At 36.2% G+C, this 16,116-nt stretch overlaps 1 protein-coding gene across 1 annotated transcript in view; it reads left to right on the top strand.

Annotated features, from left to right (window-relative positions):
* Nucleotides 1-148: 148 nt before the first annotated feature.
* Nucleotides 149-16,116, top strand: part of Faf1 (Fas associated factor 1) — a 401,181-nt gene continuing 385,213 nt past the window's right edge. Inside the window, exon 1 of the mRNA XM_010610286.1 lies at nucleotides 149-248. Within this exon, the coding sequence (XP_010608588.1) occupies nucleotides 204-248 (45 nt within the window). The 5' untranslated portion in view covers nucleotides 149-203. The remainder of the gene's footprint in view (nucleotides 249-16,116) is intronic.

Raw genomic sequence — 16,116 nt, 5'->3', positions numbered from 1 at the left:
ATAACCGTACATTAACTATGTACTAGTACATATTTATGCATAATCGTACATTAATCATGTATTAATACATATACATGCATGATCGTACATATAAAAGGACTTCACCATAAAATGTATCTCCCCACACTACATTAATTGTAGTGGCGCCGTCTCCCGCCCAGGTGCGCGCTTCGCTCCCGGCGCCGCGGAACTCGGAGGCCGCCATGGCGTCCAACATGGACCGCGAGATCATCCTGGCGGATTTTCAGGTGAAATATCTGGCCCTGTTCCTTTCCCACCTCCAGACTCGTGAGTTCCTGTGTCAGAAGGATAGCCTCTTCCCAGCGTTTGTTTAAGTGCTGCAGTGGTGTGTAGTTTAGGCTTTTACGTGGTGTGTGTATGTGTGTGTGTGATTTATGAATATATAATTCATCTTACGTTGGTTGTATAGAATACTACATACTAGTTGAATGAGATTTTTTTAGTGGGGGGGGTGTCAAGATTTTAAGATTTTCGGAGTACTCGTGCGTGCATATGTGTGTGTGCGCGCGCGCGTGTGTGGTTTTTTTCTATTATATGGGGGGATGTGTACAATTTGGGGGTATTAAGTATAGGGCCAGGAAGTATGGTGTGTTTTGGATTATTCCATGAGGAGACTGGTGTATGGAGTGTGTGTTGTTTTGGATGTTGTGTATTGTATTAAGGGAAAAGTAAAAAAACAAAGTGATGAGAAGGAGGTGGTGGGGGTAGCCAGGCAAGGAAGAGTAAACAATTTGACCCTTAGCCTTTTTGGGATCTTTGGAGGGTAGGAAGATAAGAGAGAGGCAGAGAATGTATATTCCAGTGGATCTCTACAGTGAACTCACACGCTTAATAACCAATTTATATTTGCGGATTTCCTTCCCTTACAGACTTGAATGGGTTAGTTGGTGCCCTTTCTCTAGGAATAATTTAAAGGATAAATAAAGTAATTTATTCTCTTACTGAACCCAGCTGTCCTGACACTGGCGTGTAAGTATTTTAGGGAGGGCCTTTGAAATTAGAGCTGTTATGTATCAAGATAGAGTTGAAGTTAGAAGTGATATCTTGTTAACATTACCTTTGCAGCCGGGCGTGGTGGCGCACGCCTGTAATCCTGTAAGTTCGAGACCAGTTTGGGCTACGTAGAGAGTTCCAGGTCAGTCTCAACTACATAGTGAGACCCTGTCTCAAAAAAACAAAACAAAACAAAACAAAAAAAATTACCTTTTCCTTTTGATGTAGAAAATATTTTACTGAGATTTTTTTGGTACTGGGACTCGAACTCAGGGCCTTGCACTTGCAAGGCAGGCACGGTGCCACTGAGCTAAAGTCCTGCTCCCTTACTGAGATTTTTAAATACCGTTTTAGCATTAACTTAGAAGCTTCTGTTAGGTATAGGCAGACTTTCTTCTTTTTAATCCTGTCATTATTATATATAGTCTAATAGTATTATAGGCAATATTTGTCCTTGTTGAGCTTTTTATCTCTCTGTTCTTTTAAGTTTCTCATTTTTACAACTTGATGTTCTGGTAATCATTTGCAGCGTTTGCTTTTTTGTTTACTCTGTGGTATCAGATACACTTGGAATATGGATATATCTACCTTTTAGTTATGCTGTAGCCTCTAAACATAGGAGGGTTCTTAAAAGTTGTCCCTCAAGTTATTGGTTTAGGAATGACTTAAGGTCTTTGCCTGACTAAATCTTTCATCCTCTTTTTGATTAAAAAAATATATATACTTAAAAATATATTTTGTTAAGCCAGGTGTGGTAGGGCATGCCTGTAATTCCAGCACTTTGGAGGCTGAGGCAGGAGGGATGCTGAGGCAGGAGGATCACCTTGAGTTTAGTGCCATCCTGGGTTACATAATAAGTTCAAGGTCAGGCTGAACTACAGAAGGAGATGGTCTTTAAAAAAAAATTATATATATAATCAGTGCCAGCTGTATTATACTGGCACAAAATTATTACTAAAACTAAACACATTAGAGCCTATTTTACAAAATAGTAGGTTTTGGTGTGATATTTTCATACATTGTATTAGCCTTTCTCTCCTATTCTACAGTGCAGTCTTTTGTCTAATGTAGAATGCATCCTGTGAAAAGGGACTTTGTATTTTTAGTTGTAGTTTAATCCTGTTATAAAATTGTATTCTGATTTGAAAAACTTTGGACAATAGCAATAACTGTAGTTAACCTCATTAGTTAAATTAGTTAAAATTAATATTGTAACTTTGTTTTGATTTCCACCAAACTTTTTCCCTTAGTAACTTATAGCTGCTTTCTAACTTATTTGTGACAGTGATCAGAACAGAAGATTTAGAGTTCTTTATTCAAAGGTTAAGTTAGTATTTCCTGATAAGTACCAGGAGTTTTGTTTGGCAATCAAAGTAATTATTTTGATCATATTAATATATATTTTAATTAATTAATTAGGTAGTATTGGGGATTGAACCCAGGACCTTCACATTGAGCTACATCCCCAACCCTTTTTATTTTTTATTTTGATACAGTCTTGGTAAGCTGCTAAGTCAGCTAGGCTGTACTGGAACTTATGATCCTCCTGTCTTATTATCCCACAGTGCTGGGATCATAAGTGTTTGCCACTACACCTAATTAGACATTAATGTTACTAATTTATTAATTAGACATTAATAAAGTCTAATAAGATTTTTCTCTCACTTGAATGGCATTACAGTGGTGTTTTAGGCCAGTGACAATGCTGTCCATAATTGTTTTTAAATAGAAGATAAAAACTAATATTATCTGGTGTAAACAGTTGTTTAGTAAATGGTGAAAGTTAACTTTATATTGCTAACTTGGTAATAAAACATTTAGAAAACTACATGTTAAGCACATTAACCTTAAAAAAATCACATTAACCTTTATGTGTTTAGGAATCTGTGATTGTCTTACAATGAAGCAAGCAGATCAGTTTGATTTCATAATCTTAGCTTAAAATTGAGTATTCTTAGTATTGTTTTATATTCTGTGATTTTTAGGATTAACTTAAAAACAAGCATTTATCTAGTTATAGGAAAACTAGGTAATTTATTTTAAAGATTATACCAGAAGCTTTGGCATGAACGTTCTTGGATGACACTGGTTTCTTCTACAGCTGGACAAATCACTTTTCCCACACAGCAGTGGCTATAACAAAATTATACTTTGTTATGTGATTGTGGGGATCAGTAATAGTTTTGAGAGCTCGCCTTGTCTTTGTAAGGCAGGCAGTGGAACCACTGAGCTAAATCCCTGGTCTAAGTGTATCTTTGTAAAAGGACATAATTTTAGAATTTGATTAGGTTTAAAGATAGATGTCAGACTTTGATCATTGCTAGGTAATAGGTGCTAGTAATATGTTTAAATATGGAAAAACTTTGGAATACACCTGTTTTTTTTGTTGTTTGTTTCTTTTTGTTTTTTTTGGCACCAGAGATTGAACTCAGGACCTTGTGCTTGTGAGGCAGGTGGTGGATCCACTGAACTAAATCCCTGGCCCTGGAAATTTTTTTTGTTTTTTGTTTTTTTAAGACAGGGTCTCCCTATGTAGTTGAGACTGACCTGGAACTCACTGTGTAGTCCAGGCTGGTCTCAAACTCACAGCAATCCTCCTGCCTCAGCCTCTCAAGTGCTGGATTTACAGGTGTGCGCCACCACGCCCAGCTGGAAAAACTTTTGAGAAGGGATTTTCAATTCTTTTGAGTTTGTATCTATTTCAACTCCACAGATAAGACTTCTGTTGAAATCAGGGGAGAAATGATGAGTGGATAAGAGATTATAGCTCATACTTAATGAGAGATAGGATTGGGAAATTATAGGTAGATGAACTTACTGCAAAGCAATTATATTTCCAAATTGTCCTCAGTTAAAAAGTTTAGTCATGATAAAATACATATACTAAAATTTGCCAGTTAAGTGTATACAGTTCAGCAGCATTAATTACATTCGTATTGCTATGCAACCATCCTTGCCATCTATCTCCAGCAGTTTTCATCTTAGCGAACTGTAACTGTATCTATTAAACAGTGCCTCCCCAATCCTCCTTCTCCCTGGCCCATGGCAACCACCATTCTATTTTCTGTCTTTATGGATTTGATTGTTCTAGGTATCTCAAATTGGTAGGATTATGCAGCATTTGCCTTTTTGTGACTGGCTTATTTCACTTTGTATAACGTCCCCAAGGTTCAGTCATGTTATGTGTCAGAATTTTCTTTTTACAGACAAATTGTTTCCTGTTTTTTGTATATATCACATTTTATTTATCCATTTATCTTTGATGAGCATTTGGCTATTTCTATCTTTTGGCTATTATGAATTATGCTGCTATGACCATAGGTGTATTAATATGTTTGAGTCCCTGCTTTCAGTTCTTTTGGGAATACACCCAGGAGTGGAATTTCTGGATCATACAATAATCTTATTTTTAGTTTTTTTAGAAACTGCCCTACTATTTTCTATAGTGGTTGTACCACCAAAATTTTGAATAGAGAGTATGCCAACATCTTGTTTAGTTAATTTTTTTTTTTTTTTTTTGATACCAGGGATGAACTCAGGGCCTTGCACTTGCAAGGCAGGTGGTGGAACTGCTGAGCTAAATCCCCGGACCGTCAGTTAATTATTTTTAAATTTAGCTCTGAGCAAGTAACTTTAGAATTTGGAATATTTTACTAAAAACCAGCTTTTTTTTTGGTACCAGGGATTGAACTCTGGTCCTTGCACTTGCAAGGCAGGCCACCGAACCGCTGAGCTAAATCCCTGGCCCTAGTTTTAGCTTTTTGAGTAATCTCTAATACTGATTTCCAGAATGGTTGCTAGTTTACATTCCCACCAGCAGTATAGAAGAGTTCCCCCCACCCCAGCCTTACCAGCTTTTTTTTTTTTTTTTTTTTGGGTAATAGCTATTCTATCTGGCATAAAGTAGAATGCTATGTGTTGTTTTAATTTGCATTTCTCTGATAGCCAGGGATGTTGAACATTTTTTCAGGTATTTATTGGTCATTTCTTTACTTCTTCTGAGAAGAACCCATTTTAGTTGTCCAGGTCTTGACTATGTCTTTTATTTTGGTGGACCTGATTTTTTTAGTTCTTTGTAGATTCAAGATATTGGATTCCCTTTACCTTTTGATTATTATTATGGTAATTTCCTTTTTCCTCTAAGATACAATTTTATAAAATTTTCTTTGGTAGCAAAACGGTGGTGTAACCATTTAGTCTCACAGGTTGGTCTCTTACATTTTATTTTTATTTATTTATTATTTTTTTTGGTACCGGGGATTGAACTTGTGTCCTTGTGCTTGTGAGGCAGGTGCCGGAACAACTAAGCTAAATCCCCAGCCCTACATTTTATTATTTTTGTTTTGATATTGCTAATAATATAAAAACAGAGATACTAGCTCTACTCAAGCAAAGAACAACTTTCACTGGTAATATTTTGTTTCATACTTTTTCAAAAATAAAACCTTATCTGCCTGTCTAAAAAGTATTCTTTCTGAATTTAGTTCCAGTTGTGATAGATTAAGAATCCCTTAATTTGTTCTAGATTTTGCCCTGGTTTATTTTTATTTTTATTTTTTGCATTGCTGGGTATTGAACCTTTGGCTTTGTACACATTAGACAAATGATCTACCACTGAGCTATTTCCTCAACCTTAGCATTGATTTTTTTTTCTCTTTTCCCTTCCTTTCCTTCCCTTCCCTTCCCCTTCCCCTTCCCCTTCCCCTTTCCCTTTCCCTTTCCTCTCTCTCTCTCTCTCTCTCTCTCTCTCTCTCTCTCTTTTTGGACAGGGTCTTGCTATGTAGCTCAGGCTGGCCTTAAAGTAACTACATAGTCCAGGCTGGCCTTGACCTCATGGTGATCCTCCTGCCTCAGCCTCCCAAGTGCTGGGATTACAGGCGTGCACTACCACACTTGGCTTGGCATTGATTTTGATGTTACTTTTAGTTTTATTTTTTAACCACACAGTTGTACCTTTGTCATTCCTTCTTGATCTTTCCAGTTAGTAATACTCTTGCTGCTGTACTGCTGTATAAATTTTATGATACTGGATTATTACCATGGACTTTTAAGGTTTCATATGCTTCTGAGCTACTTTTTGAAGCAGAATTTTCCATAACTTTGCTCTGTTGGTAAGTCACTTTTAAGTAGTTTCTGTCCCTTTGTGACATTTTCTCAATGAAGTTTTGAATTCCTCTTTCTCTTTTAGTTTGACAGAAACTAAGATATCTTCTAGAAAGAGAATGGTAGAGTGTGCACACAGGAATGGAATTAGTGATGCTGTCTATGATGATGTGGATTAGGGATCACACTAAGTATTCATGGAACATATTTCACTGTGAGAGATTACCCTGGGTAGGAGATTGAGTACTTTGGCCACAAAGTAGTATGTTACCTGCCCCCTTTTTCTCTTTTTTTTCTATCCTATTTTTTTTTTTGGTACCTGGGATTGAACTTGGGTCCTTGCGCTTGCAAGGCAGGCCACCGAACTGCTGAGCTAAATCCCTGGCCTTCTATGCTCTTTATTAGAGGAATAAATCCTGTTATGTAAATATTTGGATTGTAGGTTGTTGGGAAGATAAGGTTCTTCCATATAGAATAAAGTAATAATTATTAAATAGTTTACATAATAATGATTTGACTTTGGTTTCAGACCCCTGGGAATTAAATCACAGTTCTACCACTTGTGTGATTTTTGACCAGTTCCTTCACAGCTGTATGCCTCAGTTTCTTCATAGGAAAAATGAGTCAGCACATGGAAAATGATTAGAACTAGTGTCTGGTATAGAAAGTGTTCAACAAATTCTAGATGTTATTTTTATTTTTGACAATTTTAAGATATGTATTTTTTTTCAAGAAAACTTCAGACATAATCTATTTAAGTTTGTTACTTTTCCACTGTAGAAATTGGAGATGACTTGTTCAAGCTTCTGGGTTGGTTTGTAACAAAGATTTTGTCCAGGGATGGTTTAGAGTATTTATTTTATAGCTAATTTGTCGGGTAGCTTGACATTCTTGAGGAAAACACATCTGCCATTTAGAGATTTCTCCAAGTGAGGAAGCTTATGTATGAAATAAATTAACAAGAAGGATGTGGTGCATGTTTGTAGTTTCAGTTATTTGGGAGGCTGAGGTAGGAGTATTAATCACTGGAACTCACAGATCTGAGACCACCAGCCTGGTGAACAGTGAGACTCTTTCTAATACATGAATAAGATAGATAGATAGATGGTCCCTGCCTTGTAATAGACATACATGAAGGCAGGAAGAGAAGGATGGCATTTTGGTCATTTGTAGGCTACTGCTTAGTGCTGTAGTGATTAGTTTATAGATAGTTGAAAGCCATGAAATAAAAACAGTCTGTATTTGCTGAGCAAGGTTGGGTTGATACCTATTGGTTGCTTGATTGTTCTTATGGTCTGTGTACATCAAGGATTAGTAAACTCTATTTTGCAGACTTTCTACATGTTTTGGTAAATATTTATTGGAACATAGTTACATGCATTTGTTTACCTCTTGCCTGTGTTTGCTTTCTTGCTTCAGGGATGGTGGTAAGTAGTTGAGAATAGATTCTTTATTGCTTATAAACTTAAAATATTTATTATCTGGGTCTTTATGATAAAAACTACTCCCCAACATACACATACACTTTTCTTTCTAGGTTTTAGTAACTTAAAAGCTAAAACATTTGAATTGGTCATTAGGCAGTAGTTGCTAGGTAGACTAGCTGTAGCTGTTGTGGTTGTTTTGGCTATAGTTCCCTGGGCAAGACATGCTTTACTGGCTTCAGTTACTCAAACTAAAGAAAGGAGATCTACTTGGAGTTATGTTGAGGTTAAGAGGGACTAGAGTACACCAAATACAGTTTAGATAATTACTTGGAAGCACTGGGGTTGAGAACATTAATTATAATTCATGTAATTGATTTAGGGTAGGGATGAACAAACTACAGTAGTCTGATGACCAAACCATCACCTGTTTTGGTAATGAAATCATGTTGGAACACAGCCACTCATGTTTGTTTATGTGTTGTCTCTGGCCACTTTTATCCTCAATAGCAGGATTGAGTAGTTGATGGCATGCCTGCAAAGCCTAAAATATTTGCCTTGTGTTTTTTTGTTTTTTTTTCCCCCAGAACTAGGGATTGAACTCCGGACCTTGCACTTGTGATCCAGGCGGTGGCACCACTGAGCTGAATCCCTGGCCCTGCCATCTGTTTTTATAGGAAGGTTTAATGATCTAGATAAGTGGTGATTTCTGTTCCGCAGGGTATATTATGCAATGTCTGGAGACATTTTTGACTGTTAGAGCTGGAGGGTGCTGTTGACATTCTTTGCATAGAGACTATTGACATTTATTGCATAGAGGCTAAGGTTGCTACTAAACATTTTATAATGCTACTAAACATTTTATAATGCACAGGACGTCCCCTTACTTGAAGAATTATCTGGCCCTAAATTTTGGTAGTGTTGAAAAACCTTGATCTAAATCAGTAGTTCTCAAACTTTAGCTTGTATCAGTATAACTGGGAGGGCTTTTGTTAAGCCACAGATTGCTGGGCTTCTACCCCAAAGTTTCTGATTCAGTGGATCTGGGATCAGACCTGCAGTTTTGGATTTATAGGTTATGCTGATGTTGCTTATTTAAGGATTATGGTTGAGAACCACAGATCTAGATGATTTTTAGAATTCCATCCATTTCTGTAATTCTTTGATTTTTGTGATCCTAAATACAGTTCTATTTCTGTGACTTAGGAAAATTGAGTAAAGTGTGTAATTGATGCTTAGGCTGCTTCATGAGTCTTTGTCTTTGGGCTCTTTGTGTCTCTGGAAAATTTCTATTCATTTTTCAAAGCCTACCATTTACCTTTAGCTTATAATATTCATACCATTTGCCCAGTTAGGTTTAATAGTTTCTTTTTCTGTATCTTGTACATGTTGCTCTTGGAGTCATGTTAAATTGTCAGTGGTCAGTTTCCTGTACTGTCAGCTCTTCAGGTGAACAACTGCCTAGGTTTTAACCATCTGCTCCCACAGTATGTTATAAGAGGTACTAAGTGAATACTTTTTAGTATAGACTGTCTAGGTTGTTATGGTACAAATAGGGTAAAATTATAAAGTTTTATCTTTTTTACATTTTCTACTTGTCAACATGATTTTGAGTAATAAAATCTATCACTGAAAGAATAAAAATCCTATCTTATTCATTTGAGGGTTATAACTTCAAAGTTATGCAGAGAAATACAAAACAACTTTCTGGGTTAGCTTTTATGAAGGGGCACAGTTATGTAATATGGCAAGGCATCAGGACTGAGGCCAAGAACCTTGTAAAATTTGAATACAATTCCTAAATTGTGGTGTCATTCACTCTTTTTGTGAGTGGTTTCACTCTTTAACTTTTTTTGTTTGTTTTTGTTTTTTTGTTGGTGCTGTTTTTTTTTTTTTCGGTACCGGGGATCAAACTTGGGACCTTGCACTTGTAGGGCAAGCAGTGGCACCACTGAGCTAAATCCCTGTCCACTGGGTTTTTAATGTACAGCATTGTGCATGTGAGACAGAAACACTACCACTGAGCTACATTCCCAGTCCTCACACTGTTTTTTGAGGCAGAAATTTTAATTTCAAATCAAAATTGCTCATCATTTTAATCACTAGTCATTCAGTTTAAAGTCAATTTGATATTCAAAAAGCAGTCTGGTTAAATTAACAGAATAATTACACCTTCCTTTATATTTATTTGCAATTATATAGGAATTATTGGTACTGGAAGAATCAACTTGTGGTAAGGAAGGAGGAAGAGTTTTCAGTTTATTAGGGGAGGAATAATAACATTAATTTCTAGCTTTGGGTTGCTTTGCATGTGCTGGATATCGATTTAGGCCCTTAATAGCTAACTTACATAATGACCCTGCACTGGGATAGGTGATACAATTCTCTGTGGTTTCTGTGTATTTTTCTTGTGAGCAGAAATATCATTTGCCTTAGTTTGTGTATTTTCAGGATGTTCCTATTGTGAAAATCCTTGGAAGATAATGTCTTTGTCTGGAGTGAAGGGTAAGCATACGTACTTTGCACTATAAAAGATTTGGATTCTCTACACTCTTGAGTTCCTTTTCTGCAGTGCAGTCCACTGCATGTATAAGTGTCTTTTGACCTACTTTGTGTCACCCTTTGGGAAATGGGACTAGAGAATCAGCACAAGAAAATGCTGATATTCTGACTACTGATAATTGCTGTGAGTCATTGTTTCTAACCTGGGAATCAGTGTCTTCTGCCAGCACCTGTGACACCAGCAGACTAAATTGTTACCTTGCAAGTAAGGTAAATCTCACATCCTTCTTGGTTCTTTAGAGTTTTGGCAACAAGGATAGAATGTGGAGAGACGTGAGTTTTTAGAGGGAGGATGAAGATCTCATTCTTGGTTAACAGAATTTGGGGAAGCCTGTGGAAATTGGTAGAAATATGTTGACCAAATTGTTAAGTGATTTTTTTCTTTATTGCCTAATTTATTGCCTATTAATGAGATGGTATTGGGGAGGTGGTTACAGACTGAATTCCAAGAAGTAGGTTCAAAGACAGTTTCTTGAACATTTTTCTGGTTATTGCTAAGTCTTTTGGCTAGATGGGATTCCCTCCCCCCCAATCTGGAGGTCAGCCTCAGGTTCTCCCCACTGTAGCAGCTAGTACTAGGGTGGTCCTGGGTAAGACAGCAGTTATAGATGTGTGTGTACCTATACTTTTGAGAGAAAGGAGGCAAGTTTACAACTTCTGTGGGCAGAATTAGGGCTTTAATTTACCTGAGAGATGAGGTGTGTAATATTTTATGGCACAGCCCATCCTTTGGAGGAAGCTTTGTTCTCTTCTTCACTGTCTGAAGCAAAGCCACTGACTCAGTAGCGTCCCCATCTCACAGAAATTTCCCTTAAACCTGGGCCTGATTCATTGATGGGTCAGCCAAATTGTAAGCTGATTGTGTCTGTTCAGCTTCTGGATTTATTCAGCCTTTACATCAGCTATGCAGATTGATAGATATAGACCATTCTATCTGGCAGATAGAATGTGGATAGGTAGATATGATTGCTTTATTCTTGTGGCAGAACTCAAGGCTGTTATTAAGGTTGGGCAGTATTCTTCACGAAACTTGTTCTGTGTCTACTGATAAGTAGTAATAAGGCTGGTATTGGAACTCAAGTATGTTTGACTACAGAGTAAATTCTGTCATCTTTTATAACCACATTTCTGAATTGGGGTGTACTCAAAGTTACACAATAAACCAGGCATGTCAGTGCATACCTGTAGTCCCAGTTACTTGGGAGGCTGAGGCATGAGGCTTGCTTGAGCCCAGATATTTGAGAATAGCATGGACAATACAGTAAGACCTAGTCTCAGAAACAGATCTACAGAATAAATGTGAATGTCTTCTTGTAATAAAGATTTATTAGAATAATTGAAAAAAGAATACACAGTTTCTTAAAATAATTATGGTACATAAAATTATAACATAACAAATATAATTTTTATACAATTTACATGAATTTTAAATAGACAATGCGATTTCTAAAGTATTGTAAAATGGATGTGGTTTACATCTCTTTGGGTAATCTATGCACTTCCAGTGATGGAACATGTTTTCTTTCTTGTACTGTTATAAATACAGTAATGGGAAAATTTAAAAAGTTCTGCATTTTACTTTGTTACCCTTTAAAAAGCAAATCAAGAAGGGTTAAAGATGAAGGAAGGGAAATGGGAAAAAAGGAATTAAGATATATTATGTACAGGTACAAATTCCCTATGGAATGTGATCATTATGTATAGCAGATATGTACTAACATAAAAGATAAAATTTATAAAAAGCAAATCAAAACTATCCAGGTTTAAAAATTTTTTTTTCATCTTTTTGTAGAGTTTGGAATGGAGAAAGAACAGTAAAGCTTTTTGCTGTTCCTGGATTGGCTGAGACAAATAGAGAAGTTAGAGGAAGGAAAACAAAATAAGCAAGCAAGCAAACAAACAAATGGGTTTGTTGATGGCTTATCTTGAAGCTGTGTGTGGCAGTGGTGGCTACTGAGAAGTCTTAGCACTTCAGCATGTGATTACTTTTTTTACTGTATTCTGTACCTCACTTTACATTTATCAGTGTCTATAACTAATTGTGGCAGTATAAATCTGTCTTAATGCTAAAGACTTTTCCTTTATTTTTCTGGGTCAGTTTTGAGTATATTCTACTGACCCTTGCCTATTGTCGATGGCAAGCTGTTTGGTTTGTCACTTGGAAAACAAGATAGCATGTAGATATCTATAGTAGGATATGTTTTCTGATGAAGCCCACTAGAAACAAGCTTCTGATTGAGCCTACATTGCCCATAGTTACTGTTGTTGTCTGTGTTCTTTATTACATCAGATGTGAACAGGACATTAACCACCATGAGCTGGACACAAAGTGAGGGACTCTGTGTTTCTGGCACACAGAGTACCATTACATGCCAGCTTGTGACTCTTGCCAAAAGTTTTCTCCTTTGTCACATGATGAGAGAAACCAATGCATGGGGCCCTGCTTGCTCCTAGCATAATGAATGTATTGGACCTTGGACCTCAGAGCTATGCTGGTACCTCGTTGCTGTTAACACTTTTCCTGTTCTAGGCCAATCACCTACCTCTGGCCATACCATTGTGGCCCTAGAAACTAATCTATGTTATGCTTTTGATTTTCTGAACCACTTGGAGCCTGACATTGGTGCATATTTTATTTCAAAAGCTGCTCAATAGTGAGCAGTGATCAAGATATTTGACCGATTGTCCATGTTTCCTACCATCCACAAGCATGGATGAACATTGAATGTTGGGATAGCCAATCTCAGAGATTTGAGATTTTACATCTTTTATCTCCTGATTCATACATCTTAGTCACCTTGGTCACTGAATGTAGCTGTCCTCAGATAGGAGTCATCTTGTCTTGATCACTTCCTGGGTAATGATCAGAACAGAAGGGACAGGAAAGTCATATAGCTCTATTTTGAAAATTTTGGATTCCTCCCTGACTGTTTCTGGACATGTATTTTTGATTTTTCACATTTGCTATCACTGGAACATTCATCCCCCACCCTCTTTTCATTTTTTCCCCCTCCTCTTCTTCTTCCCTTCTCTCTCTTCCTCCCTTTTTCTTTTAAATTCAGGACCTTGTGTACCCTACGCACGTCCTCTAGTACTGAGTCACTGCCCCCACTCCGAAAATTTAGTTTGCTAGTTAAATTGCCAAAAGCCTTAGAATAGTTTTGGAATAAAGATTTCTGAAAAATAATCCATTTTTCGAAACGAGATAACAAGTAGCAACTTGTAAGGAGTTAATTTTCTGTACTAAAATAAAAATTAATTGAAGACAAGTGTTATTTTGGCAAAGAGGTGCTACCATTTTTCTTTTTAACTAATTTAACAAAAGCAGAAACCAGAAGAGGTACAAAAGACATATTACTATATTACTCAAAAGAAAAAAGACAATTAGATAATGTATGGTTTTCTATTTATTGATAAAATACTTTTTTAATGACTTTATTTTGTATTGTCTTTTCCTAATAGAACAGAATATCATAGTAATATTTAAGTATAGCCCATTTGCTTTAAAAATGTGTGTATAGCAGAACTTTGGGATGAGATCCTGAAGATACCCTGAATTACTTTGTCATGTGGCCTCCTTTTGTTTTTTCTTATGGAAAATGAAGTTAATATTTGAGCTATTACAAGTGGCACTTTATCTATATTATAACAGCCTTATGTTTGTTATTTTCTTTGTATGAGTGAGAAACTGAGGCTCTGAGAGGTTAATAACATCTCTAAAGTCACAGAGCTAGTTAAGTGACTAGGCTTGTATTTGAGGCGAGTTGAACTTTGATTCAGACATGGTTTTTTAAAAAACTAATCTAGTTTCCTGCCAATATGACTTCCTGTATCCCATGCATTGCTTATATATAAACACAGTTAATTGGAAGAGCTCTCCTGAGGTCAACTATTTACTTCATTATGGCCTTTTGGAATCTGTCTTTGTTTAGATCATGAAAATAGCTGAATTCAAATGTCATTAATGGGATGTGAGTGATAGTTTTCAGTGTTGGCAATGATTTTACTACTTACCAGCACACTCCCCCCCCCCACTTTGGGGGATCAAACTCAGGACCTTACGCTTGCAAGGCTAAGGTGCAGAACCACTGAGCTAAATCCCTGACCCTTTCTGGTAAATTTTTTTTTCTTTTTTGGTATCGGGGATTGAACTTGGGACTTTGTGCTTGCGAGGCAGGCAGAGGAACCACTGAGCTGGTCCTTGTCTTTGGTCTAAACTTGTTTTTTGTTTTTGTTTTTGTTTTTGTTTGGTACTAGGGATCGAACTGCAGACCTTGTGCTTATGAAGCAGGTGGCGCCATTGTGCTAAATCCCTGGCCCTTCTCCCGTGTGTACAATATATGTATTTTTTGGTATTGGGAATCGAACTCGGGCCCTTGCATTTGCGAGGCAGGTGGCAGAACCATTGAGCCAAATCCCTGGCCCTTCCAGTTCATTTTTAAAGATACCCTTCTTAAATGTTCTGTTATTAACTGTAGCCCCAAATTTTGCTGGGCATATGTTAATCTGATAATATTTTGGGTAAACAAACAAACAAAAACCAGTGGCTTAGATCGTTGAAGTCCACTTTGCGAAAAGAAAATACTGTCACTTTACATCCTATTGTGATTCTTGATGTAATAAACTGCCTATGACATATTATTTGCCTTTTAGATTTTTAGACTATAAATTATGTACTTTTTAAGTCTTTACATCATATGTATTGCTGGTCAGGCTGAATACTTACAAGTGATGCCCTGATAATTTGTAGTAATATTATAAAAAAGCTAAATATGATTTGTTTCTGTTCATTTAAAGAGTCTTGTTTCTACAAATACTTGATTGCCTGAAGTGCTGTGAAAACTATTTCAAGACCCTATTATATGTATGGTACATGATAGACACTTAGTAAATACTTATAGTAATTATATTACTAGTTTTTCAGTCATTGTTCCTTTCAAGTCTTGTGTGAAAACTTGAGTGTATAGTGAAATTTCCAAGATATGTTAAATGTTTGCTCCCTCTTGTGGATATAAAGAAGAATGTGAGTTCTTAAAATGAATCTCTTCTCTAGATTTTTGTAGCAAAAGATGTACTATATACAACGTATTAAAATTTATTAAAATTTTTCTTTTTTTGGGGGAGGAATAGTAACAAAATTTAATCTAATATTTTCGTTTACATGTACTCATAAAACGTAATAATTATTGTTAAGATATCTTTTTATAAATGTGAGGATAACATTTGTATACTAGTATAACTATGCACCAAATTATGGTGTTTCAGTCAACAACTGACTGCATACATAATGGTGCTGCCATAAGCTTATAGTAGAACTGGAAAATTCTTATTTCCTTGTGATACTGTAGCTGTTGTGATGTCATTGTAATGCAAGGTATTCTTGTTTGTGTTAATGCTGGTGTAAACAAAACTACTGTGTTGCCAGTAGTATAAAAAGATAGCACATATAATTATGTGTGGTGCACAATACTTAATAATAGACAACAGTGTCACTGGTTTATGTATTTGCTATGCTATAGTTTTATTATTATTTTAGAATGTACTCCATACAAAAAATGTTTACAGCAGTATGCCTTGTAAACACTGGCAGCAGCCTCAAACATCTTGTAGTAATTGCATGTCTTGATTACATCAAGAGGCCACATTGTGTGATGACACATGTCATCTAGGTTTAGTACATTCTGTGGTGTTGTACCGTAAGCTCATTTCTCAGAATATATGCTCATTGTTAAGAGGGTACAACTGTACTTAATTAAAATTTAAATAATACTTTTTTTTTGGTATCGGGGATTGAACTCAGGACCTTGGGCGAGGCAGGAGTGGTGCCATTGAGCTAAATCCTCTGCCCTAATTAATACTTTTTTGAATCCATCTCTTCCATTTTCCTTTATCATGAAATAACTTTTCTAATTCTAAAGCTGTGAAATATTTATTGTTGGATAGTCTGTGAGAATATTGTTGTAATTGTTTAATTTTCCAATAATGATGATAAGCATTACTTGTTTTGATAAAA

The sequence above is a fragment of the Fukomys damarensis genome, unplaced genomic scaffold, assembly GCF_012274545.1.
Source record: "Fukomys damarensis isolate Sample0158 unplaced genomic scaffold, DMR_v1.0_HiC HiC_scaffold_23, whole genome shotgun sequence".
Classification (NCBI taxonomy): domain Eukaryota; kingdom Metazoa; phylum Chordata; class Mammalia; order Rodentia; family Bathyergidae; genus Fukomys; species Fukomys damarensis.
This window is presented reverse-complemented; position numbering and strand designations above follow the sequence as displayed.